The 27,124-nt window shown below is 35.3% G+C and overlaps 2 protein-coding genes and 1 long non-coding RNA gene across 3 annotated transcripts in view; all 3 read right to left on the bottom strand.

The window, feature by feature from the left end:
* The window catches only part of LOC132310518 (probable LRR receptor-like serine/threonine-protein kinase At1g07650), a 29,269-nt gene extending 29,146 nt beyond the window's left edge, over window positions 1-123 (bottom strand). The window contains exon 1 of the mRNA XM_059808687.1: window positions 76-123. The gene's annotated coding sequence lies outside the window, so the exon portion shown is untranslated. The remainder of the gene's footprint in view (window positions 1-75) is intronic.
* On the bottom strand, window positions 76-26,212 carry LOC132310587 (probable LRR receptor-like serine/threonine-protein kinase At1g07650). The gene is made up of 8 exons (XM_059808696.1): window positions 25,836-26,212; window positions 1,690-1,870; window positions 1,198-1,269; window positions 1,031-1,099; window positions 855-926; window positions 456-523; window positions 295-366; window positions 76-148 (listed from the first exon to the last, which is right to left on the bottom strand). Exons 1-7 carry the CDS (start codon window positions 25,954-25,956, stop codon window positions 311-313), a joined length of 639 nt encoding a protein of 212 aa, XP_059664679.1. The 5' UTR covers window positions 25,957-26,212; the 3' UTR covers window positions 76-148; window positions 295-310.
* On the bottom strand, window positions 18,276-24,878 carry LOC132310603 (uncharacterized). Its single transcript, XR_009482654.1, has 2 exons — window positions 19,388-24,878; window positions 18,276-18,550 (listed from the first exon to the last, which is right to left on the bottom strand). It is a non-coding gene; the product is annotated as an uncharacterized LOC132310603 (long non-coding RNA).
* Window positions 26,213-27,124: the final 912 nt, after the last annotated feature.

The raw sequence follows: 27,124 nt of genomic DNA, 5'->3' as shown, positions 1-27,124 counted from the left end.
ATCAAATGGATTAAAAATGCACCTGAAAAGTTTTACTGTGAAAATGTTTTTGAATACTTAAAAAGGGAAAATCACTTGCAATTTTTCAAGCTGTTTCCAACTTTGAAAGCTGGGCATTTTTCCAGTGAAGTTATTTCTGCTTAACCTACTGCATTCACCCAAAACAGAGACCAAGAGAGAAGAACATAAGAACAACGATAAAAACATATATATCTATATATATATATATATATATATTGGCACAATTTAAAATTTACTCATTATGATATTCTAATGTAACAGTAATGAACATACATTTCTTTTAAATTGGTCATGTCATTGAGCTCTGTTGGCAACTCTCCCATGAGATTGTTAGCACTAAGAATGCTACAGTGACCAAAAAACTAATGTAAGGATAAATTGAAGAACCATAGTAAAATATTGAGTATGAAAATTATGAAAAAATACTAACAGACTCTTTAAATTGACAAGTTTCCCGAGCTCTGCCGGAACAATTCCATAAAACTGATTGCTCTCTAAAACCCTGAAAATTCAATTTCCTTCAAGATTACAAGAGAAGTAAATCTTATTAAACCTATAAATATTTTTTTTTTATCAGGTATATGTGTATGTCATATATATATATATATATATATATATATATATAATGTGATTCCAACCAATATTAAGATGTTGAAATCCCCAAAGGAACATTTATTTTTTGACAGACGAAGTACACATATATAGGGAGGGGGTGGGAGACAGATAGATTATGAAAATTTAATCCCTACCATTAACATAAGTAAACCATATAAAATCTGTAATAGTTCCTTCTTTCTCTAATTATTTTGTGTAATAGAGAGGAGTGAACATACAAATATTTGAGAGTGGTGATGGTTCCCAAGTAATCTGGGATTGGTCCCGATAACCGGTTCACGGAAACAGATCTACAGCAATTTCACTTTGTTAAATTCAGAAAGATCCCTATCTTATATGTGTATACATATTATACAATCAAATGGATTCTAAACTACAAAGTGATATTGCTCACAAAATTTCCAACTTGGTAGAAGCCCATTCGCTGGGTATTGTACCACTAAGATAGTTGCGATCAAGATTGCTATAAAGAATAGAAAATACTTTAATCAGTTTAATGGAAGGATAATTTTAATACAAAAATAGTGTGTGTAACAAAGACAAATTGGAGTCTATTCTTACACTGACTTGAGGTAGCGTAACTTCGCCAAGGATGGTGGTAGCACACCAGCAAGATCCTGGCCTTTAAGAAATCTGTGACAAGCAAACATAATTCATATTTAATTCACTTACAACATAAGCACAAAAAATGTAAATAAGCTTTTTATACCAAGTATACTATCACTAAACATGTACCCATATGCTTCATTTTGGTATTTTTGATGCTATCTAAACAATAGTATCTGAATCTAATCACATATGGACTAGGTAATATTCTTGCGGAAGATACAGATCACCAAATGCTACAATTGGGAAAAGAATGATTTATTCATGGGAAAAGAGAGGAGATCCATGCATACAACTTTATTGCAGTTTCAAATGGGTAATATTGTATCACTCTGAAATGGAAGGGATCTAGTGAAAATGAGCTTAAAATAGGGTACAATATAATTAACCATTACACTTTATACCAAGGAAAGAAGAGCATATTAGTAACAGATAAAGGAAGCATACATGTGAATTACATGGCATTCACCGGCGGTAGGGAAAGAACAATTGCAGATGAGTGTGTTGTTATAAGTTGGCATGCCATCCCTTTTTGGTGTTATCCAGCTCGAATTCCTATCACAAGGGTTTATACTGAAATTCCAGTCTTTTTTCCCCAGTTGATCAGCAATTTCACGAAGAGCATTCTCTGCACAAATCAAAACCATATTGGTTTGTTAAGGTAATTGAATATAGATAAATAAGGAGAACAATGTTTCTATTGGCACTATATATGGTTGAACTTCCCAACATTTTACAATTTGAACTTCAACAAGTAAAAAGCTCATAAGTTGGTATATGCACAATTTTCGGCACAATAACTCAACAAAACATTTTTTTTTTTCCCAACTATTTAGATCGGTTACATAAGGAGAACAATGTTTCTATTGGCACTATATATGGTTCAACTTCCCAACAATTTACAATTTGAACTTCAACAAGTAAAGCTCATTCGCGTGTATATGCACAATTTTGGGCACTGTTAGATAATATTGTATATAATCCTATGGTTTACTGTGCCTTCACCTACCCACTTACCAAAAGTAAATATCTTGCCCATCACTCAGTTACCCTAATTTGCACAACAGCCACCAACCCTTATATAATGCTTAGTCCTGAATGTATGATTTTCTTGACAATGTTGTGGTAGTTTATATATATATATATATATAGAGAGAGAGAGAGAGAGAGAGAGAGGTTCTTTATGTATAGTGTTTATGCATTCAATTCAATATAACGTAAGTTTTATCTCTCTTTCCCTTTTATTTCTAACATGGTATCAGATAGGGGTAGCTTCAATCCTAATCCGATTCACTCCCAACGGATTAGAAAAATTTTAATTCGTCGTTGATCCGTCATCCCACGGATCGGATCGGCGGAATGGATTTTATCTAAATTCTCCATTATAAGTAATATTATTTATTTTTATAAGTAATATTATTTATTTATCTTTTAACCCTAAAACAATACATAAAATTATAATTTATTAATATTAATTCATATATTTAAATTAATTCATATTTTTAAATAATTATTAACTAATACATCCTTAGAGTACATTAAATTATCATTAACTAATTAAATTAACTAATATATTCTTTGAAAATATATACTCGTAAATAAATTTCACGGATCGGATCGGACTCTCGGATCGAATTTTTAACAGATTGGACTCTCAGATCGGATTTTTAACAGCCCAATCCGTGATCCGATCCGTGAACTACGGATTTAATTTTTTTGAATCCGTCGCCGATCCGTGAGTGTAGTAATCCTATCCAATCCGCACAGATCGGATCGGATTCGCAGATTCACAGATTATTTGCCCACCCCTAGTATCAGAGCAAGGTTACTAAACCTCTTTTTATTATTATTTTTTCCGGTCACTATTCATCACGGTTCTTATCATTGTTCTTGATCTTCCGCCCATTCTTTTGCCATTCTGATCATATCAAACAAAAGGGTCGGAGATTACCTCTTCATCACCGAAAAAATCAGCCCAAACGAAGCCTTCATGCGCCCACATGTGCCGCCTAAAGTCTGAGGTTCTGCTCGCACGCCACCAGACTCTCACGTGCCATTCATGCCCTCCCATGCACCCTTACGCACCCCCATACATCTACTACTTTGTGCTGTCACTACGTTAGCAACACAAATCATCTGCCATGTCAGCATTGCCACGTTAACATCCAGGGCAGCCACATCAGCTTAGGGGTCCCATTTTGCCATGTCAGTGATATGCTACGCCAGCATTTTTGCCATGTCAGCTCCTTTTCATGCTGTCATTCACGTCATCATCCAGCTGATCTGCCATGCTAGCGCCACGTCATCACTGCCACGTAAGCCGCCATGTCAACAGTGTCAAAAAAAAAAAATCGAAGACACCATTCCAACCCAATTTTTCGCACTGATTCCAAATTTGCAGTCCATTTTTGCATTCGGAACCTCTATAAATGGCAAAAAATGGGATTACTCATCTTATTCAAGCTCTTCTTAACGAGTTTAACCACAAGAAGGCATACTTCCAAACTCCCAGTCTCCTACATCAATGTCTTCTTAGTTAGTATCTTCTCATCGCAACAAACGCGATCTTTCCCTATACTGCACTTTTTTTTTCAGATTCGAGGACATTCCATTGATCAATGTTGCACTTGTGCTAGACTCACTCAATCTACTTCAGTTATGACTTGCACTGATCCTAGGACACTGTAGTCACCAGCTCCAACACCAGCGTCTAGCATTTATGGATAGTCTCCATCTTCCTCATCTAAATTCTTTGCAACTGACCTTGAGGCAATTATCAATCAGGTTTTGACTATAATAAAAGGTGCATCTTCATCTCTTTTTTTTTTTTTTTACCACACCAGGTAAGAATACATGTTGGTATTTTGATTCCGCTTGCTGTAAATCACATGACATCTGATTCTATAATTCTTACCACTCAAACTCCTATACCTCAGTCACCTGTTATTCATACAACCGATGGATCCACCATGACAAGTAGTCATACAGGGATTATTTTACACTTATAATTATTAGTTGGTCAATTAACTGTTTTATGCTTAAACATAACCTTTTCTTCTAATGGTTGTGTTGTACAGGATCCTCAGACTGGACAGATTATTGGGACCAAGCATAAGGTTGGTCGATTGTTCGAGCTTTAATCTCTTCATCTGCCTACTCTCACCATCTCTGTTGCATCTACACAGGTCAAATCTCCTTCTTTTGAATTATAGCACTCCCACTTAGGTTATGCGTCCTTGCCTCGTGTCAAAACTTTAGTCTTCAAAGGCTCGTTAGGTCAAGTTAAAATTGAGAATTTTGATTGCATTTCGTGTCAGCTAGGCAAACAACCTGCATTACCTTTTAGTATAAGTGAGTCGTGTGCTTCTGCTCCTTTTGACCTTATTCATTCTAATGTTTGGGGACCTTCTCGTGTGTCTACCATGGGTGGCTTAAGGTATTTTGTAATATTTGTTGATGATTTTTCACGCTTCACATGGATATTTTTAATGAAAAATCATTCCAAGTTACTCAACATATATCGTGATTTTGTCAAAATGATTTCAACTCAATTTTTGAAAAACATCAAAGTTTTTCGTTCTAACAATGCTATGGGATATCAACAAAATGCATTTTTTCAAATACTTAAACATTATGGCACTGTCTCTCACTCATCTTGTTCAAGCACATCACAGCAGAATGGTCAAGCTGGGCGCAAACTTTGATATATTCTAGACACAATTCGCTTACTCACCCTTTTGTTACATACACTACATGACGAGATGACTGATTCTCAACCTTTAGAATCATTAGAAACAGCCAATCCTCCTTCGACTGAGTCCCAGCCATCTAACCAAAGGCTCCTATCAGCACAACTACTTCAAAATTTTCGTGAAGCATCTTCTTTTAAGAGCTCCACCTGCACATCTTAATGATTTCCAATACTATCATGCCCTTGTAACTTTACATGAACCTTACACTTTTCATGAGGCATCTTCTTTTGTGGCAGCGAGCAATGAAAGTGGAGTGAGATGCACTAACCAAAACTCAGACATGGGATCTGGTTGATTTGCCTCCTGGAAAGTCTGCAGTAGGATGTAAATGGGTATACAAGATCAAGACTTGTTCAGATGGGTCTGTTGAGCGCTACAAGGCCCGTCTTGTAACCAAAGGATTCACACAAGAATATGGCATTGATTTTAAGGAGACATTTGCTCCTGTTGCACGCCTTCCATTTGTTCTCTCTTATTGTTGTGGCTGCTTCCTGTCATTAGGGACTTTTTCAGATGGATATTAAGAATACCTTTCTCAGTGGAGATTTACTTGAAAAAGTTTACATACAGCCATACAGCCTCCTCCAAGTTATCATCATCCTCATAATAAGGTGTATCGACTCTGAAGAGCTTTGTATGGCCTCAAACAAGCACCTCGAGCTTGGTTTGCCAAATTCAGCCATACTATCTCTCGTCTTGGATTCTCTGCTAGCTATTATGACTCGGCTGTATTCATCCAACGCACTAGCCGAGGTATTATTCTTCTTTTACTTTATGTTAATGGTATGATCATCACTGGAGATGATTTGACGGGAATTGTAACGACCCGAACCCGTAAGTCCGAACCGTTAGCCGGGTCCTTACCCGAACCCGAGGTTACCTAGGTAATTACCTTCAATTCCATGGTCAATACATCATTATCATGTCATATTTATACCTCATAAGAACTCTAGAAAAGCAAGGCTCAGGGTTAATCACGTCAAAATATGGAACAAGGCTTACAAAACTATAGCATTTCGGCCGACCGAAGTGGAGTTTCGGTCGTCCGATATGGCTCCTGTACTAGTCGACTGAAATGGCCATTCTTATAATACCCCTAATTTTAAAAGGATAGTCTTAGTATATAATTTATTGTTTTATTGCATTTTTATTTGCTTATTTGCTAATTGTTTAATTGTTTTTATTTATTTGAATTAATTGTTTAATTGTTTATTTAATTGAATTAATTGGTTAATTGTTTTATTTAATTGATTATTTGATTTCTTTGTTTTATTTACATTTATGCTTAAGTGGACTTAGTTTAAATATGAATTTAATGTAGTATATAGTTTAGGGTTTTATATTTTATCATATGGTGGCGGACTAGTTTTATATTTAGTGTAGGTTTTTGTCTCTTAAAATAAGTGTAATTAGGTTTTTAAAGAACAATATACGTCTGTCTAGAGTTAAGAAAAACCCTATTCACGTATACAGAGAGTTCGTGTTTACAGAGAGAGACTTGAGAGGAAAACAGAGTAAATCGGTTAGGGTTTCGGCCATAGTTTAAGATTGGACCAAGGAGAAAGGAAGGTGATTGCTCGTGGGTTGAACCAACGGGCAACAGAGGAGGAGAACAGTGAAGGATCGCCAGAAATTTAGGAAGATGACGCCAAGATTTTAATTCAAAATCTCACAGGCAAGTTCTATTCTTAACTCTCTCCCTTAGGCTTCGAGTTCTTTACATGCTTAAATAATTCTAGGATTAATTGAACGATTAAATTTATATGTCATGTTATAATCTGATAACAACAGTATGTGTGCTAATGAATTTATAATTGTTTGAACTTGCGTTTTCTTGTATAATCATCTGTTTTAAGTAATGTCAGTTATACATTATGGACTTAAACATTGGCTGGAATAATCTGGGACGTAGCTAAGACCGCTAGGAACCTTAACAGAGAGGTACTGGATGTATGGAAGACGCCGGAAAAAGGGAAAACAAAGCAGAGGAGGGAGAGAGTCGGCTCCCTCTTGGAGAGAACCGGTTCCCATGGAGTGGATGGGGCTCCCCTTTGTGGGGAGCCGGCTCTAGGGCTTTGGGAGGCTGCTCCTTAAGCTAAGGAGCCGGCTCCATGAGGTAAGGAGGCGGCTCCCTTGGTTAGGGAGCCAGCTCTTTGCTGGTTTTTTTGTTTTTTTCTAATTCCGATGAGTTTTTCTCTACTGTTGTTGGATTTTTGATGTTCCAAATGTAATTGGGAGTTGTTATGGATGATTTAAATGTTGTCTAGAGTCAAATTAAAACTCCAGAAGGCAAGATAATGCATAATGAAATACTTAGTGTTAATAGCTTGATCAGTATGAAGTTATTAAAAAAATTTGCATACTGGTTGGATTTGGATGTTTTAAATTTCTTATCTATATTTTAGAAATTTTCTGGGAATGGTTATACAGTTTAATCATGTACGTTGGTAGCAAATAAGCATGTTAATTAGTATTTTTATTATGCTTCTCATGGATTAATGGATGACTATCCCTGTTATCTGTATTGTCACTTGTTAGATAATCCTCTATCAGTGGTTAAGATAAGCATGTTAATTATTCATATTCTTATTATGCTTATTATAGATTAGTTGATATTTATATTTTCATCTGTATTATCAACTACTGGATTGATGGATTATATGCATCGGTATGGGACGGTGGCATACTAGGGGGATTAGCTCAAAACGCTAAGTCCTACCTACTCTGGGATAAATGAATGGATTAACTATAAAGTTAAATCCTATTGATTTGTCATGTCAAGGCAGCGAATAGTTGAGCGCCACTACTCTGGTTTTTGGATGGATTTTAAATATATAATTATGGTACCTTGATATGAGCTTGAGTCTCAGGATCGACCGTTAAGAATCGTATATGCATTGGGATGCATAGCTGGTTACGATGTTTGGAGGTGTACCCTGTTAGGTCTAGGTACTCATGCCCACTTCAGGTGCGTTTTACATGTTGCCAACTAATCAGGTTGAGACCGGCCTGTAATCCAATGAGAGTCCTTCAGTATGGATATATATATGTACGTTATCATACCCCCGGATTTCCGGATGCGGGTTGGCCAGGCCCACGCCCGATTACTCGAGGATATCAAACTAATTAACAATAAACGAACACAGAATACAATTACGATAAAAAGGAATAAATAAAAATTGTTGGAAAAAAACTAAAATGATAAACCCAAAACTTAATCCTCAGAATAAAATTTTATAAATAACTATTCTGATACATCCAACTTCTCCATTTCTAATACAACTCGGGAATCCATCTGGTTGACCCCTAATAAAAATCCAACACTGACAAGCGAACAATTGAAGAAAATCCAATGCTAAACCATGAAGAAAACTCCTACGTCGTCAGAAGAATGAGTGATCGTCTACTTAGCACGAACAAGATCTAAGACCTAGAACCGTCCGTTACCTAAAAAATAATAATGGGTCAGGCCCACGAACAAGTTCTATCACAACTACAATCCAAACAGAGACCCGATACGCAAATACATCGTAGATATCTCAACCATATCTATATAGTCCGTAAATATATTTATATATATATCCATACTACATGACTCTCACTGAACTACAATGGGGGTCTCAACCTGAATAGAAGGTAACATGCAAAAACGCACCCAAGGGTGGGCATGAGTACCTAAACCTAACAGGGTATACCTTAACCATCATAACCAGTTACGCATCCCAACGCATATACACTCCCTAACCAACGATCCTAAGACTCAAGCTCATATCGCGGTCTCATAAATTATATATATAAATTCCCATCCAAATCAGTGTAGTGCCGCTCAACTATTCGTTGCCAAGACACGACATAAAATTAGGATTTAAATGTTTTAATTAAACCCATCTCCTTCCTAATATAGAAATATAAACAAACATCTAATATGTCGTTCAACTGTTTTAGTTGAGTGGACATGCAACCATGTAGGATTTAACTGTTTTAGTTAATCCATTCCGTATGTATGAATAGGTAGGAATTAGCGTTTTGATCTAATCCGTCTCCAATATGCCACCGTCCCATAGCGGTGCATATAATGCATATGATCCGTAAATGATGCAACACTTCAAATAGTACATCAAATAAAATCCACATAATCCATATAGTTGATAACAACATAATTTAACCAGTTCATCAACTAAAATCCAAAATAGCATCCCTGTAATTGCTAAAACATTACCTAATAGTCCAGCAATTAGAATCCAAAGCATTTAATCCACGTAATTGCAGAACATAGTTTTAATATCTCAGCAATTGAAATCCAAAGTAAACATAAAACAAGTCTGATAATTAAATGACCCCATTATGCATCCAAAACATGATTTATAAATCATACGATAGTCCATTAAATTGTTAAAACAAAACTAAACGATTTAATCCTATCTATCCATTAACAGTATGCAAGATCAGTTAAACTTTCCTACTGTTAAATCCATGAGCACAAAGACATTAATTATGCAATGTGGGTTCTAATACAGCATAATATAATGTTTGGAATCCATGCTACAATCCATTTAATTGCTAGACAAAGTTTGCGCAATTAAATCCTCTATATCCGTTACATCTGTGAACAGCATGCAATTTGTTTTAAACTTTCATACTGTTTAAAAATTATTAGCATATAAATAAAATGTTGCATCCTAGGGCTTTAACACACCATGAATTAATATTTAGAACCCTCTTAATATCCCAACACAATTTAAAATAACAAATTTAACCAAACAGTGCGCAAAAACAGCCCCAATACACTTTAAAACAACAAAGCCTACTCTCAAGACAATGAAGTAAGCTCCAACCACCTCAGAGCCAGCTCCCTAGACCTTGGATCAGGCTCTGTGAAGAGGGGAGCCGACTCCCAACCTCCTGGAGCCGGCTCTCTCTCCCTCTCTGAGAGCACTGCACTTCTACGCTTCATCTGCTTAGTCTCCGGCCGTTTCCAGCCATTCTGTTCTCATAAATATTGATCTTAAGAGTCTAAAGAATATCCAGAATCATCCCAGTTCTTTATTTAAATCATTTTGCAGTAAAAAGAACTCTAAAATCAATTACCGATTTAACATGTTTTAAGCTCAAAACTGAAACCCAAATTTGCAAGAACAATTTCAGAGTAAATTTAAACACACACAGATAAACAATTCAATATATATAAAACATGCAAGATTCAATTAATATCCGATTAAAATCCTACAGATCATCTAGGTATGTATAAAACACAGGGCAAAGGGAGAGAGACAGAATAAAACTTGCCTCTTAAGGTTTCGGTTTGAGACCTTTAACCGTCTTCTTCCTAGGTTTTCCGGCGACCTTAGTTGCCATTGAACATCCTCTACCGCTCTTGGTTTAACCCACGAGCCAACCTCTGTTCCTCCTCCTCCTCCTTGGTTCAGCCCTCTGCCTGAAACCTAGCTTTTCTCCTCTCTATTTCTCTCTCCGTTCTCAAGTCCCTCTCTGCTGCTAAAAGGGTTTTTCCAACCCTATTGCAGACAACCTATGTAGTTATAGGTTAAACCTACTCCAACCCTAATCCTTATTGAAATTCAAAACCGATGGAAAAAAAATAAAACCTAATTACATAAAATATAATGATTAAATATATATATATATATATATATATATATATGTATATACGACCTGCTAAATTCATATTATTAACATAAATAATAAATAATTATAAATAATAATACTACTCTATCCTTACATACGTATATACTCAATTAAATATATAACACCATCCATATATGGGTAAATATCCGTACCCATCAAACCTCCTGTCCAAGTAGTTCTATGTGACCCTTTGGCTGATCCATTACTACCATCCAATTCCATTCTTTTAAAAACATAAAAATCAAAATAAAATACTTTTAAATCATTTCCAAATAAAATAATAATAAATTAAAATCATTTAAGCACACAATAACAAACAACACATAAACAATTCAATCAAGAACTATTTACATAAATTAAAACACATAAGTAATTAATCAACAAATCAATTAACAAATTAAATCAATTTAAATAAAACATGAGACTATACAAACACATAGCCACATAAGCACCTAAAACACAATAAAAATTTCAATTATATCTTTTTGAAAACTAGGGGTATTACATTCTTCCCCCCTAACAAAAGGAATTTCGTCCTTGGAATTCACGAAACGCTAAATTTTATTTTATTTTATTTTTTTATAAAAAAAATGCATTCCGTTCTCATGTGGACTCGACCTCTATGTATAGGCTCCACCACATTTCAATTCATCCAACAAGAAACAAGGTTCCTATATTTAAGAAACACCACAAATATATTCATTTATAGCTTGGCAACTAAACCATGCCCCCCTTGAGTAGATGTATCTATACTTTGGCAAATCAACCATGCCGACAATTCAACCATGTCTTTGGCAATTCAACCATGCCGCCTTAAGTATATTTAGTTATACTTTGGCAAATCAACCATGCCTTAATTCAACCATATACCGATTTTAAACTTAACGATAAACTAAATCACACATAGTCACAGCATGTATATCATACGCATAACATTAATTTAAAACCAATCGATCCAGATAGACAAATTAAACATGTCCTTACACCAACTGGGTCATTAGAACAGATAGTCGATATCTTGATGAACCTTATAATCGTCTGAGTGCATTGAGAAGAAGTGTCGAATTTAAATCGCATTCATTCTGACAACACTAATAGAAACTACTAATCCTCCGTCAGTAGCTTAAGCTTTATCTGAGCAGGGTAACACCTCCACGAAGATCAACCCTAATATTTATAGTTGACTTCCTTAATTCCCTTGATAATAGCCAGTGTTATTATTATACAGGCTAAAACTTCAACTGCGAACTCAACAACGAATCGAAAAATATGAATATCTTAGCGGTTGTTGAGAGCGTCCACCTTTATATTCCCCTCCACCAGACAAAACTAAATGCAAAGTGTGAATCACCACTTTGATGCATCTAAGCCATCTCATAATCCACTCTATCCATATGAACTGATGTCCTACCAGTTCAAAATAAACCAGAATTGAGTTGAGTAATTTAAACACTATCCAAAATCCCAACCAGATTCCTGAACCTTTTATAAAGTCAGCAATCCTCAACTAAATCCGTGAAAATGCTTTATCATTTCCACGTTAGTATAGAAAATGGCTACATAGATCTAGTGATCTCTGATGATTCCTCTTGATTATTTAATAAATTTTAGAATTGAAAAAAAAATCACTTTGTCCCTCCTCCTGCCTATCCTCCAAAAATCTGCTCCATATCGTGAGTGCATCATATTTCCACCCGGATGAAGAAAGAACTAAGTGTTGTGAACCTCAGTCCTTGCATCTTCTTTCAAATTTGTCCACCGAAAGTACCATTAGTCTGGTACCATCAGCTTCCATCTGCACCCATTGCTTAATTTTGAAGCATCATCAAAAGCTAACTCCATAACCTAAGTCCATGCACCACTGATCCGTGATAGATTTACCGATATGGAAAATCAACCGGTAATGCCATTCATCGAAAGTCAACTAGCTATGACTTTTCCACACACACCGTGCACCTCTTCCTTATATAGGTGTTCGGTCTCACCTTCATGTCCTTGACACACCCTACTTCTTTAATATAAGTAAGTGTCATTTTGACTCGTCTCGTTTCAAATGAATATGGAACTTTTCCCATCCTCCATATAGTCATCAATGTCGTAGCAACAGTTAATTGTTGCAAATTATGACCCTTAAAAAAAAATTCACATTTTATACAGTGTAGAAACTTTGGTTCCTCATCCAAGTGCAACACCAGCAATTCCTCCAAATGACACCCTCGTGAATAGTGTCTTGGTTACAAATAGACTGATGAAGACTTAATCAGTCCATTATCCTCTCTCTGCGTCATTCTAATAAGTACCTACCAGCACGAAATCCTCCTTCCGCCTTGGTGACCACTTCTGAAATTTCCAAGAAGATGTTCTGCACCTCCGACACCTTTGATAAACCATAGTGGCATTACAATGACCTTTATCTACCATAACCTAACGAATACTGCCACATTAACATCCACCATTATTAGGGTGTTATATAAAAAAAAAATGAATCCATATCTAGTGTAAAGCATATCAAACTAATCGTTTTAGATTATTTGGCGCGTATTGATAGTTTAACTATCCCATCCCAAGTAGCATACCATAATGATACATATCCAAGTCCAATAGATTAGCTAGAATTATATATATCTACCAAATCCCATGACCACATGCTCACAATCCTAGCGTAGATAGCGTTATTACTCCATGTTATTAAAACAGTAGTTGACTGATCACATGTGTCCCCAACTAAACCATACTCCAAATCCTAAATAACTAAGGAAAAATGAAACATGTATCACACAACCAATAAGACAAAAATAAAATTCTACCTCAGCTATCGTCCATTTTAGACAAGAAAACCTCCTTTGAACTCAACTTGCAAAAATTGTTTCACAAAATCTCCTTTTATAGTTTTGTAGGTAATCATCCAACCTCGAAACCTATCCGTTCAACATAGCTTAAAAGCAACATTCGTTTGCCTAAGTAAATTCCAAAAGGCTTAACCCTCATTCTCCTTATACGCGGAACGCAAACCGTCTATCATGGCTTTATAAAGCAACTTAGAACGTCACAACCTAATCCCCATAATCTCTGAAACGTGATATAAAATCATTCTTCGTTCTGATAAGAACTCCTGAAGAGTACTTTTTTATCTATCTCCATTACAGATGATACAAAAATTTAACTATATGTAGATTGGTTCACACCAACTCTACTAGTATCATTCACCGTACTACTGGTGAACAAGATCACCCTCATGCGATCCCTCATCTTCAAGATTTAGTATCATCTTCCTTGGATACGCTGAAATCTCCTCCGATAGGATCCTCTTTGAACTCCTACTCTTCGCTTGTCTCCTTTGTGAGAACAACTGAAGTTGTGTTGGCCCCGATATGCTGTGACCTAACACCTACACCTTAATCCTTCCTTGGCTTATACTTTCTAAGTAATGCCAACTCCGAAACTAAACCTTCGATCCCAAATTCTGCTTCTGGCAAAGAACTCGATAACGTACTCCTTAACTCCTTTGGGTCTGTATCGCTTTCGCCTCGGACCCCATCCTTCTCCTAGTGTCAACCATTCCATAACTATGGAATTTTAATTGACATCTGCTCCTCCTAACGAACTGTAAATAGAGTACAACGAATCCTAATATGGCTCTAAGTTTTAAGAGACGCAACACGGAAGTCCTATAACGAAAGACACTCCTAAGGACACTTGAACCTGGAGTGCTCTGATACCAACTGTGATACCCCCAGATTTCCGGATGCGGGTTGGCCAGTCCCACGCCCGATTACCTGAGGATATCAAACCAATTAGTAATAAACGAACACAGAATACAATTACAATAAAAAGGAATAAATAAAAATTCCTGGAAGAAAACTAAAATGATAAACCCAAAACTTAATCCTTAGAATAAAATTTTATAAATAAAAAACTATTTTGATACATCCAACTTTTCTATTTCTAATACAACTCGGGAATCCATCTGGTGGACTCCTAATAAAAATCCAACACTAACAAACGAACAACTGAAGAAAATCCAATGTTAAACCATGAAGAAAACTCCTACGTCATCAGAAGAATGAGTAACCGTTTTTGCTCAACACGAACAAACTCTAAGACATGGAACCGTCCGTTACCTGAAAAATAATAGTGGGTCAGGCCCACGAACAAGTTCTATCCTAACTACAATCCAAACAGAGACCCGATACGCAGATACATCCTAGATATCTTAACCATATCTATATAGTCCGTAAATATATATATATATATATATATCCATATTATAGGACTCTCACTAAACTACAATGGGGGTCTCAACCTGAATAGAAGGCAACATGCAAAAACACACCCAAATGTGGGTATGAGTACCCAGACCTAACAGGGTATACATCAACCATCATAACCAGTTACGCATCCCAACGCATATACGCTCCCTAACCAAAGATCCTGAGACTCAAGCTCATATCGCGATCTCATAAATTATATATATAAATTCCCATCCAAATCAATGTAGTGCCGCTCAACTGTTCGTTGCCAAGACACGACATAAAATTAGGATTTAAATGTTTTAATTAAACCCATTTCCTTCATAATACAGAAATATAAACAAACATTCAATATGTCGTTCAACTGTTTTAGTTGACAGGACATGCAACCATATAGGATTTAACTATTTTAGTTAATCCATTCCGTATATATGAATAGGCAGGAATTAGCGTTTTGATCTAATCCGTCCCCAATATGCCACCGTCCCATACCTGTGCATATAATGCATATGATCCGTAAATGATGCAACACTTCAAACAGTATATCAAATAAAATCCACATAATCCATATAGTTGATAACAACAGATTTAACCAGTTCATCAACTAAACTCCAAAATAGCATCCCTGTAATTGCTAAAACATTATCTAATAGTCCAGCAATTAGAATCCAAAGCATTTAATCCACGTAATTGCAGAACAGAGTTTTAATATCTCAGCAATTAAAATCTAAAGTAAACATAAAACAAGTCTGATAATTAAATGACCCCATTATGCATCCAAAACATGATTTATAAATCATACGATAGTCCATTAAATTGTTAAAACAAAACTAAACGATTTAATCCTGTCTATCCGTTAACAGTATGCAAGATCAGTTAAACTTTCTTACTGTTAAATCCATAAGCACAAAGACATTAATTATGCAATGTGGTTTCTAATACAGCATAATATAATGTTTGGAATACATGCTACAATCCATTTAATTGCTAGACACAGTTTGCGCAAGTAAATCCTCTCTATCCGTTACATCCGTGAACAACATGCAATTTGTTTTAAACTTTCATACTGTTTAAAAATTATTAGCATATAAATAAAATGTTGCATCATAGGGCTTTAACACACCATGAATTAATATTTAGAACCCTCTTAATATCCTAACACAGTTCAAAATAACAAATTTAACCAAACACTACGTAAAAACAGCCCCGATACATTTTAAAACAACAGAGCCTGCTCTCAAGACAATGGAGCAGGCTCCAACCACCTCAAAGCTGGCTCCCTAAACCTTAGAGCCGGCTCTGTGAAGAGGGGAGCCGGCTCCCAACCTCCTGGAGCTGACTCTCTCTCCCTCTCTGAGAGCACTGCACTTCTACGCTTCATCTGCTTCGTCTCCGGCCGTTTCCAGCCATTCTGTTCTTTATAAATACTGATCTTAAGAGTCTAAAGAATATCCAGAATCATCCCAGATCTTTATTTAAATCAGTTTGTAGTAAAAAGAACTCTAAAATCAATTACCGATTTAACATGTTTTAAGCTCAAAACTGAAACACAAATTTGCAAGAACAATTCCAGAGTAAATTTAAACACACACAGATAAACAATTCAATATATATAAAACATGCAAGATTCAATTAATATCCGATTAAAATCCTAGAGATCATCTAGGTATGCACAGAACACGGGGTAAAGGGAAAGAGACAGAATAGAACTTACCTCTTAAGGATTCGGTTTGAAACCTTTAACCGTCTTCTTCTTAGGTTTTCCGGTGGCTTTAGTTGCCATTGAACCACCTCTGCCACTCTTGGTTTAACCCACGAGCCAGCCCCTGTTCCTCTTCCTCCTTGGTTCAGCCCTCTGGCTTGAAACCTAGCTTTTCTTCCTCTCAGTTTCTCTCTCTGTTCTCACGTCCCTATCTGCTGCTAAAAGGGTTTTTCCAACCCTATTGCAGACATCCTATGTATTTATAGGTTAAACCTACTCCAACCCTAATCCTTACTGAAATCCAAAACCGACGGAAAGAAAATAAAACCAAATTACATAAAATATAATGATTAAATATATACATAATTCATAATTTTATATATATATATATATATATATATATATACGACCTGCTAAATTCCTATTATTAACATAAATAATAAATAATTATGAATAATAATACTACTCTATCCTTACATACGTATATACTCAATTAAATATATAGCACCATCCATATATGGGTAAATATTCGTACCCATCAAACCTCCTGTCCAAGTAGTTCTATATGACCCTTTGGCTGGTCCATTACTACCATCCAATTCCATTCTTTTAAAAACATAATGATCAAGTAGTTCTTTTAACATAAATAATAAATAATTATGAATAATAATATTACTCTATCCTTACATACGTATATACTCAATTAAATATATACCACCATCCATATATGGGTAAATATCCGTACCCATCAAACCTCCTGTCCAAGTAGTTCTATGTGACCCTTTGGCCGGTCCATTACTACCATCCAATTCCATTCTTTTAAAAACATAAAAATTAAAATAAAATACTTTTAAATCATTTCCAAATAAAATTATAATAAATTAAAATCATTTAAGCACACAATAACAAACAACACAGGCAATTCAATCAAGAACTATTTACATAAATTAAAACACACAAGCAATTAATCAACAAATCAATTAACAAATTAAATCAATTTAAATAAAACATGAAACTATACAAACACATAGCCATATAAGCACCTAAAACACAATAAAAATTTCAATTATATCCTTTTGAAAACTAGGGGTATTACAATAATTATTGTTGAATTGTTTAGGATGTACATGCGTATCGGGTCTCTGCTTGGATTGTAGTAGTATATAACTTGCTCGTGGGCATGACCCACTCTTATTTTTCAGGTATCAGGCGGTTCCAGTCTTAGAGCTTGATCGAGCTGAGCAGAGACAGTCACTCATTCTTCTAATTATGTAGGACTACTTCTTATGTTTCAGTTTTACCTTTGGATTTTGTTTTAGTTGTTTACATTTCAGTTTGGGATTTTTATTAGGGGTCCACTAGAGATGGATTCCGAGTTGTTTAATTGTTGGAGGATATTTATGGAGGTTTTGGATTATTGAATTTTAATCATTTAATTCTAAGGAATATATTTTAGATATCTTTTCAGCCTTTATTATTTATTCATTATTTCGTTTTGCATTCATTGTTGTGACCCCAACAATGAATGCAGCTACTAGAATGATCGGTCGACCGAAGTGCCCATTTTGGTCGACCGAAATGGCTTTACAAGCTATGTAAAAATGCAGTTGAACTGCTATGTACATGGAAATGAAAAATGGTCTCAATAGAGACCTTGAAATTGGTCCAAATCCACCCCCAAAGCACTGCAAGATGATGTGCCATATCCTATACATTCAAAAGATGAACTTTATATGTCCTTTACATAGTTCCAAAATCATTTACATGAATTATACGACAGATACATCAAGTTTGTAATCTATGCAACAAAATACAACTACTAGCATATATGAGTTTCATTACTAATTACAACAGATTGGAGTTCACCAGGTTCATGTGAATTAGATACAAAATAACAAAATAATCCCATAGTCCAAGCTAGGCCTGTGGTGGAACATCGTCTGCCACTTCTTTTCCCAAACCTGAAAAATGTTAAATAATGGGGTGAGCTAAACGCTCAGTAGGAAGTGTCTAAGACACACCTCTTATAACCCCGTGAATCCACATAGAGAATAGAAAACAAGATAACGCGATCATTTCTCGGGAGTCAAGTAAAATCACTGTATCATCAACAAACATACATATCCCAACTAACTACCAAATGCACCACGTATGCCAATGATGTGCCATGCCATGCAATGTCACTCCTTGTTTCTGAAACCATACTGTTTTAACTTCCAAACCGTTAGTGTAATCCGACCCAAGGCACCTCCAAGGCGTCACGAAAGGGGGATTGACTAACTATCCACGACCACAAGGCACCTCCAAGGTGTCGTATCCGGCCTAGTTAACTTAATCCTTAATCCTCTCTAGACTACACTAACACCACGAACCACTAGGCGCTTCCTAGGCGTCCGATTTTTGTAAACATTTTTCAAAATCATTTCCTAAAACACATTTCACTTGTTTTAAAAACACTTTTATCTTTTTCTTTCCCAATGGATGCATGAATGCTCCATGCCTCAACTCATCATTTCAACCATAAAATTTTCACACATGTTATCCAACATAAATTTCTAAAACACATAACTCATGCATTCAATTCAACATCAATTTAGCATAGTAAGCATATAAGACATGAATTCAACTTCACATAGGCATATTTGATCACTACACAACAATTAACAAATAGTCACATGTTCCAAACTTAACATTTAAACAATTTTTGCAAGAGTTTATACAAATTGAGCATGCTAGACATCAATTTAAGTAAGAAAGCTCATAAAAGCACAAGAAATTATACATTAGAACACCCCTACCTCAAAGCTAGATGAAAATCTTCCAAAATGAGCCAAAAATCTCGAAAATCCTAGGGATGGCAAAAGCTGAAATTGCTTACATCAACTTGAAGATCTCGCCGAGCTCTCCAATTCACCGCAAAAGGCACCCAAAAAGTCCAAAAGATGAGAGAGTAATTTAAGCTTGAATTTGGTAAAGAAACGAAAAGAAAAAGAGAAGAAAAGTGAGGGAGAGAGATCCTTACGGGGAGAGAGAAAGTGCGAGGCCAAATTGTAATACCCCTAATTTTAAAAGGATAGTTTCGGTAGTTTATTTTATGGTTTTATTGTAATTTTTGCATTTTTATGGGCTTATTTGGCTGTTTGCTTATTTGTTTAAATTGTGGTAAATTAATTGAGTTAATTATAGTATTTATTTTATTTATTTGTTGTATATATTTGAATTATTTAATTAAGTATTTGTTTTAATTATTTTCTGTCTTAAATATATGTTTACATGCAAATTTGATTTAATTGTTTAATTGTTTTTTTTATTATTTTTTTTAGGGTTTTAGGTTCTTCACATTTAGCTGACTTAGATATAATATGAATAGTTTTTTTCCTGTCTCTAAATTAAACTAGAATTAGGGTTTTTAGTGAAGCCTATAAATAGAACTGTATGCCAAAGGTTTGTAAACCCTGTTCACGTACACAGAGAGACGGAGAGAAACAGAGAGGAACATAATACTTTGTTTAGGGTTTAGCTAGGACTAAGGCTAAACCAAGGAAAGATTAAAGGGGTGTGTTCGAGGGTTAAACCAAGGAGAAGACAGAGCATTCGCCGGAAACCTTAGGAAGACGACGCTGAGATTTTGAATTGAAATCTCAAAGGCAAGTTCTATTCCTAACTCTTTCTCTTTGACTCATGTTCTTTACATGCCTTACATAACTCCAGGAGTAAATAGACATTAAAGATTAATCTGGTTCGCATGTTAATTTCAATTATAACAGTATGCTTTTACATGAATTGGTGTTTGCTTGTTTGTAAATTTCCTTACATAATTCATGTTTTAATTGATGTTAATTGATGAATAATGAATTTAATAAATTGTTGGGACTATCTGGAACCTAGAACAGAGGTTCGGAACCTTAGCAAGGACAATCAGAAAGTCAGAAAACAGCCGGCGTCGGGGAAGACGAAGGCTGGGAAGAGTGGAGGCGCCTGCACCCTTCAATGGAGGCGGCTCGATTGAAGTGGAGCTGGCTCAATCCACATGATGTAGAGGCGGCTCCAAGGGAGTTGAGCCTACTCTACCTAAAAGTTGAGCCTCTTTTACCTAAGTTGAGCCTCCTCTACCTAAAAGTTGAGCCTCTTCTACCTAAGCTGAGCCTCCTCTACCTAAAAGTTGAGCCTCCTCTACCTAAGTTGAGCCTCTTCTACCTAAAAGTTAAGCCTCATCTACCTTAAATTGGAGCCTGCTCTACACGTTTTTGGAGCCTGTTCCTTTGTGGATTTTCAGTTTGTTTTTAATTTCAGCGATGGATTTTACTTCTGTACTTGGATTTTGATGTTCCAGTTTAATTAGAAGCTATACTGGAGATTCTAAGAGGTGTCCTAAGCTTATTTAAAACTCGCAAGGGCCTTGTTAGTGCATAATAATCCACCTTGTATTATAGTTTGAACAGTATAAGATTCTTACACAAATTGGTATACTGTTTTTGGATGCGGAGAATTTAAATTGTTCAACATAATTTTAACAATTTTTCGAGAATGATTCTATAGTTTAATTATGCTCCAGTGTTATAAAATAAGCATGTGAATTTATATAATCTATTATGCTTACTTGGAATTAATTGATTTTTACATGTATGGTCTGTATTATCAATTATTGGACTATGCGGAGTAGTATCAAATAAGCCTGTTAAATTACAAAGTTTTATCATGCTTAGTATGGAACAATTGATGTTTATATTTGATATTTTAATTATCAATTATTGGATGTATGGATTAGTTGATATTTACATTCCTTGTCTGTATTATCAACTGCTAGATGGATGGATTGTATGCACCGGTATGTGACGGTGGCATACTAGGGGGATTAGCTAAAAAACGCTAAGTCCTACTTACTATGGAATTAAGGAATGGATTAACTAAAAGTTAAATCCTATTGATTTGTAGTGTTAAGGCAACGAATGGTTGAGCGGCACTACTATGGATTCTGGATGGATTTTAAATATATTTGTTATGGTACCTCGATATGAGCTTGAGTCTTAGGATCGATGGTTAGGGCGCGTATATGCATTGGGATACATAGCTGGCTATGATGGTTGGAGATGTACCCTGTTAGGCTTAGGTATACACATGCCCACTTTTGGTGCGTTTTGCATGTTGCCTCTATTCAGGTTGAAATTGGCCTGTAGTCCAGTGAGAGTCCTTTAGTATTAATATATATATATATATATATATATATATATATATATATATATACGGACTATATAGTTATTGTTGAGTTGGTTAGGATGTATATGCGTATCGAGTCTCTGCTTGGATTGTAATAGGATAGAACTTGTTCGTGGGCCTGACCCACTTCTATTTTTCAGGTGTACGACAGTTCCAGTCGTAGGCTTGATCGTGCTGAGCAGAGACTATCACTCACTCTTCTGACAACGTAGGACTTCTCTCCATGGTTTACTTTGGATATTCTTTTAGTAGTTTCATTTCAGTTTGGATTTATATTAGGGGTCCACTAGAGATGGATTCCCGAGTTGTTTATTTATTGGAGGTTTTATGGAGGATTGGATTTCTGGATTTTAATTTTATTTTATTCAAGGATTTTTAAACTTAGATTTATTTCAGCTCTTAATTATTTATGTCTTATTTCATTTTTGTATTTCGTGTTCGTTTTAAATATTAATTGTTTGATATTCCCTCAGGTTTGGACTTTGGTCTGATCAACCCGTGTCTCAAATTCGAGGGGTATCACACAAATGTGGCCTCTTGACCACAAAAATGAAAGGTTAGTGGTGGGTAGGTCCCATCACCAAAAAATCTTTTCTTTTTAACATTTATTTTGCACCACAAATGAATATGCATACAAACCATATTATATCCACATAAAACACATGAAATAAAATGAATGAAATGCAATTGGACCCAATTAAAAACCCCACACACGACAATTTCGGTAGCGGGTCCCACACGGGACCGTCCGACTTGAAAAACAGAAAAATGCCAAAATGGCAACTGGTGCATTTCCAAGAGTCCTGAACTCGATGGAATGCCCCAACTAACCCTCGGACACACCCAGCACACCCCACGGTATCCTGCAAGCAAGAGTGAAAAGACGAAAATACCCTTAAAAATTAGAAAAATTCCAGAAAATAGAAAATGAGAAAAATCAGAAACATTCCAGGAATTAAGGAACTTAAACAGTTTTCAAGTCGTCAGTTCGAGATGAAGGATCTTAGACCCCTTAGTTATTTTCTTGGTCTTGAGATCACTAAAGTTACAGACGGTTAATACCTTATTCAGGAAAAATACATATCAGACCTTCTTTCAAAAGCAGGCTTAATTGATAACAAGATTGTTGATACACGACTCGAGCACAACACGGACTCAATTTACATGATAACGAATCTCTTCGGGATGGTACATTGTATCAATAATTGGTTGGTAGTGTGGTTTATCTCACTGTTACCTGCCCAGATATCTCTCATGATGTTCATATTGTCAGTCAGTTCATGACTGCCCCTAGATCTACTCATTTTGCTGCAGTTCTTTGCATCATTCGCTGTCTCAAAGACACTATGCTTCATGGGCTTCATTTTTCTTCTCAGTCATCACTTGTTCTCCATGCTTATTCAGATGCAGACTGGGCAGGAGACCCTACAAATCGTCGTTCCACCACAGGCTTTTGTTTCTTTCTTGGTGATTCACTTATCTCTTGGCACAACAAGAAATAGATTGTGGTTGCTGGTTCTAGTACGGAAGTTGAGTACATGGCACTTGTTGACAATACTTTAAAGCTTATGTGGTTGCATTGGCTCCTTCAGTACATGGGAGTTTCTTCATCCACTGCCACTCCTATATATTGTGATAATAGGAGTGCAATCCAAATTGCACCCAATGATGTTTTTCACGAGCACACCAAACACATTGAGATCGATTGTTATTTTATTCGTCATTATCTTCTTTAAAAGACCTTAGAGTTGCGGTCCATTACTTCTCATGATCAGATAGCAAATGTCTTCACCAAATCGTTTCCGCCAGGCCACTTTTGAGATCTCATTTCCAAACTCAAGATGGTTCATTTAATCCACCTTGGTTTTGAAGGGAGTGTTAGATTATATTGTATATAATACTAGGGTTTACCGTAGCCACCTCCACCTACCCACTTACCATACGTAGATATCTTGGTCATCAATCAGTTACCCTAACTTGCACAACACTCACCTACCCCTATTCCTCACCTATATATATATATAGGTGTTTTATGTGTTGTGTTTATGCGTTCAATTCACCTATATATATACGTTTCATCTGTCTCTTTCTCTTTTATTTCTAACAAGCACGATACTTCACAAAACATTTTTTTCAACTACTTAGATTGGTTACATGTAAGGGTAACAATTTATGTCTAAGCACGTTAAACCGCCCAGGCCCACCCACTAAAATTAAATCATTTGGGCACCCCTAAGACGCCAACACCATCTTATAGAAATGAACTCCCTTCAAAAAAGGTCTATCTATACAAAGTAACTTACTCGAGGTCTTTATTTCATCTTTGGGGTTTTTCTGATGGAGAAACTCCCTAAAGGCCTTCATTTCATCTATGAGGTTTATTTGTAAGGGAACTCCTTAGAATCATTCATTTCATCTCCAGGGTTTATCCTTAAAAGAGGAACTCCCTAGAGGCCTTCATTAATCTCTAAGGTTTATCCGTAGCGAAGAACTCCGCAGAAGCCTTCATTTCATCTCTGAGGTTTATTTGTAGAAAGGATCTCCTCGATACGAGCAATTTATACAACCAAGAACCCCAAGGTAAGAGGAACTATGAAGGTAAAGGGTCTTTGAGCTTCTTGTATTAGAAAGAACTATCAAGGTAAAGGGCCCTTAAAGGAGCTCTGAAGGTGGAGGGATCTTGAGCTCCTTGAAGTAAGAGGAGTTATGGAGGTAGAGGTCCTTAAGAGGGATTTAAATTATAAAACATCTGTTGCCTAGATGCATTAATTACGAGTCTCTTCAAGTTCTGTCAATTTGTTCACTCTTTAATATATGAGGAGCTGTGAAAGTAAAATGCCTTTAAGGTATTTGAAGTATGAGCTCCGAAAGTGAAGAGCCCTTGAGCTCCTTAAAGTAGGAGGAACTCTAAAGGTTGAGAGGGCCCTCGACCTACTTAAAGTAGGAGTGGCTCTAGAGGTGGAGGACCCTTGAGCTCTTTGAAGTAGGAAGAGCTCTAAAAGTAGCTCCTTCAAGTAAGAGGGGCTCCAGAAATGAAGAGCTTGAATTAAGAGGAACTGAAAGTAAAAGAGTCCATACGGGCCTCAAGGAGCTCTGAAACTGAAGGACTTTTGCGGGCCTCAAAGTAAGAAGAGCTTTGCATGCAGAAGACCCTTGAGCCCCTCGAGGTAAGAGGGGCAAGCCGCAGGGGTCAAGAGGCCATTTGCTACCCGCGTGGCTCTAGAACTACCACATGGCATCTTCTCCATTTTCGCTCTGAAACCAATGAGACTAAATTTGAGTATTTTTTTTCTTCGTTTTCAAGTAAATGCATTAGACAGGAGAAAAAAACATAAAAATTACTTACATAATAACAAAGAAGGGTCATCACTGATTCACCACCCCTTACCAAGGTGATATGACCTCCACCTCCTCAAAGGAGACTCAGGAGAGTCAAAGGTCCGACCACCAAATGGGCTTCGCCCAAGTGTGTGTTGATTTACTTACCAAAAAATAAAAAATAAATAGATAAATAACACACCCCAAATAAAATATAGGTAAATGGAAAAAAAATATATAAACATGAGTTGTGATTGTGTAAACATTTTTTTTTTTTTCTGACACATTTTTTTATATGAATTAAGTTAGCTTTTGAACTGTTCAATAAAAGGGACCGGTTACATTAATTAGGAGAAATAAATGTTAAATTATGCAATCAATATAATCTGAACCCAATTCATTGAAACCCATACAAAAAAAATTTCGATGCGTGGCATGGGGTTAATCAATCAAATTTATTTTTGTTATGATTGCGTAATAAGGCCCATTTCTTACCTTATGAAGAAAAATGGACATTTCAACTTCTTTTCATCAGAACGCTCATTTCAAATTAAAAAAATGGCCATAAGTTTAACTTCAAACTTTACGTTATATTTCACTTATGTGAAGATGTGTGAAAGGTTGTGTCAGTTTTATAATGAAGTTCCTTTTTTATATACTCGGAAAATTTTAACAAGAAAGTAAACTAAATGAAAATATTCACCTACGTACCTTCATCTTGAGGAAGACGCCCAGCTTGTGCTTCAACAATGCTTATTTCACTGCATATCAATATAAACAAGATCAATAAAAGAGTTGAGATAGATTTGGGAACATCAAGAACTATTGCCATGTCCTCGAGCTATGTGAGCAAAATCACACACGCATCTATATATATAGATATTTGGATATGAAAGAATTTATTCATAGTGCCAATTTAGTGCAGTAGTGGGATATTTTGCCTCCTGGGTTGATCCAAGCCATTGAGGCTGATCTTTAATTTCTGGTCTGTGTTTTTTTGTAGTCTGAAAAAAAAAATTAATAAAAATAAAAAAATAAAAAATCTAGTTTGAAAAGGTGGTTGGACAAATTGCATAAAACCTACCCTATTTTCAATTTTTGACAAAAATTGTATAAAATCACTCTAATTATTTAATTTGTTGCAAATGATAATGTCCCTTAATATAAATTTAAGAGAATGGTTCTCCTTAATATAAAATTAAAATTAATATAAATAACTCATTCTACATAGTGATGTTAAAATTTTTCCAAAATTTTTTAGTGGTGCATCTATAAGAAAATGAAAATAATTTAGAACAATTTTTAAGATTTTTCTTAAATTTTATTTTTTTAAAAATCAAAAAAGAAAATAATACCTAAAATAAACATCATTTTAAAGAAAAATTATTTTTTAAAATTTATATTAAGGGACATTTTTTTTTCATTATAACATCACTTTAATGGTGTGTATTTTTCAAAAAAAAAAAAAAAAAATTAAAATTCTATTTCTAAAAATTAAAAACAAAAATATAAATTGAAAATGAAAATAAAAATAAAAATATTTTTTAAATTTACATTAAGATACATTTTCATCATTATAAAATCACTTTGTAACAAATTTGATAGGTAGGGGGTTTATACAATTTGCCCTTTGGTGGTCCTTTGTCCTATATTTTTTAAAAGCAAATTGCAATGAGATTATTGATAATACGTAGAAATATGTTTAGTTGTCAATTTTTTTATTATTATATTGGATTGACATGTTTGTGCATTGTTGAATCATGTTTTTTCAGTTTAAAGTTATGATTGATTGCATTGAATTGGAGAATTGGAATTGTTTCAAGACGATTCCAATTTAATGCAGTCAAACATAAATCAATTTTAATTTTAAAGTTTTAATTTTATGCGATCAAACATAAATTTGATAAAATTAACGGTAAATTTTTGGTATCTAATTCTTTTATTATAAAAATCATTTAGATATGTTTGTTGTTTGAAAAGTCATTTATATTGTAATTCAT

The sequence above is a fragment of the Cornus florida genome, unplaced genomic scaffold, assembly GCF_030987335.1.
Source record: "Cornus florida cultivar Cherokee Brave unplaced genomic scaffold, ASM3098733v1 CherokeeBrave_3.0.0_Hap2_Chr01, whole genome shotgun sequence".
Classification (NCBI taxonomy): domain Eukaryota; kingdom Viridiplantae; phylum Streptophyta; class Magnoliopsida; order Cornales; family Cornaceae; genus Cornus; species Cornus florida.
Note: the sequence above shows the minus strand (reverse complement) of the source record. Positions and strands in the feature narration are given on the sequence as shown.

Coding starts and splice junctions, on each gene's coding strand:
- LOC132310587 (XM_059808696.1), bottom strand. CDS start 25,956: ATGGCAATAGTTCTTGATGTTCCCAAATCTATCTCAACTCTTTTATTG. Junction 1,270..1,689: donor GAATGCCATGTAATTCACAT/GTATGCTTCCTT, acceptor TGCTTGTCACAG/ATTTCTTAAAGGCCAGGATC. Junction 367..455: donor GAAACTTGTCAATTTAAAGA/GTCTGTTAGTAT, acceptor TGGTCACTGTAG/CATTCTTAGTGCTAACAATC.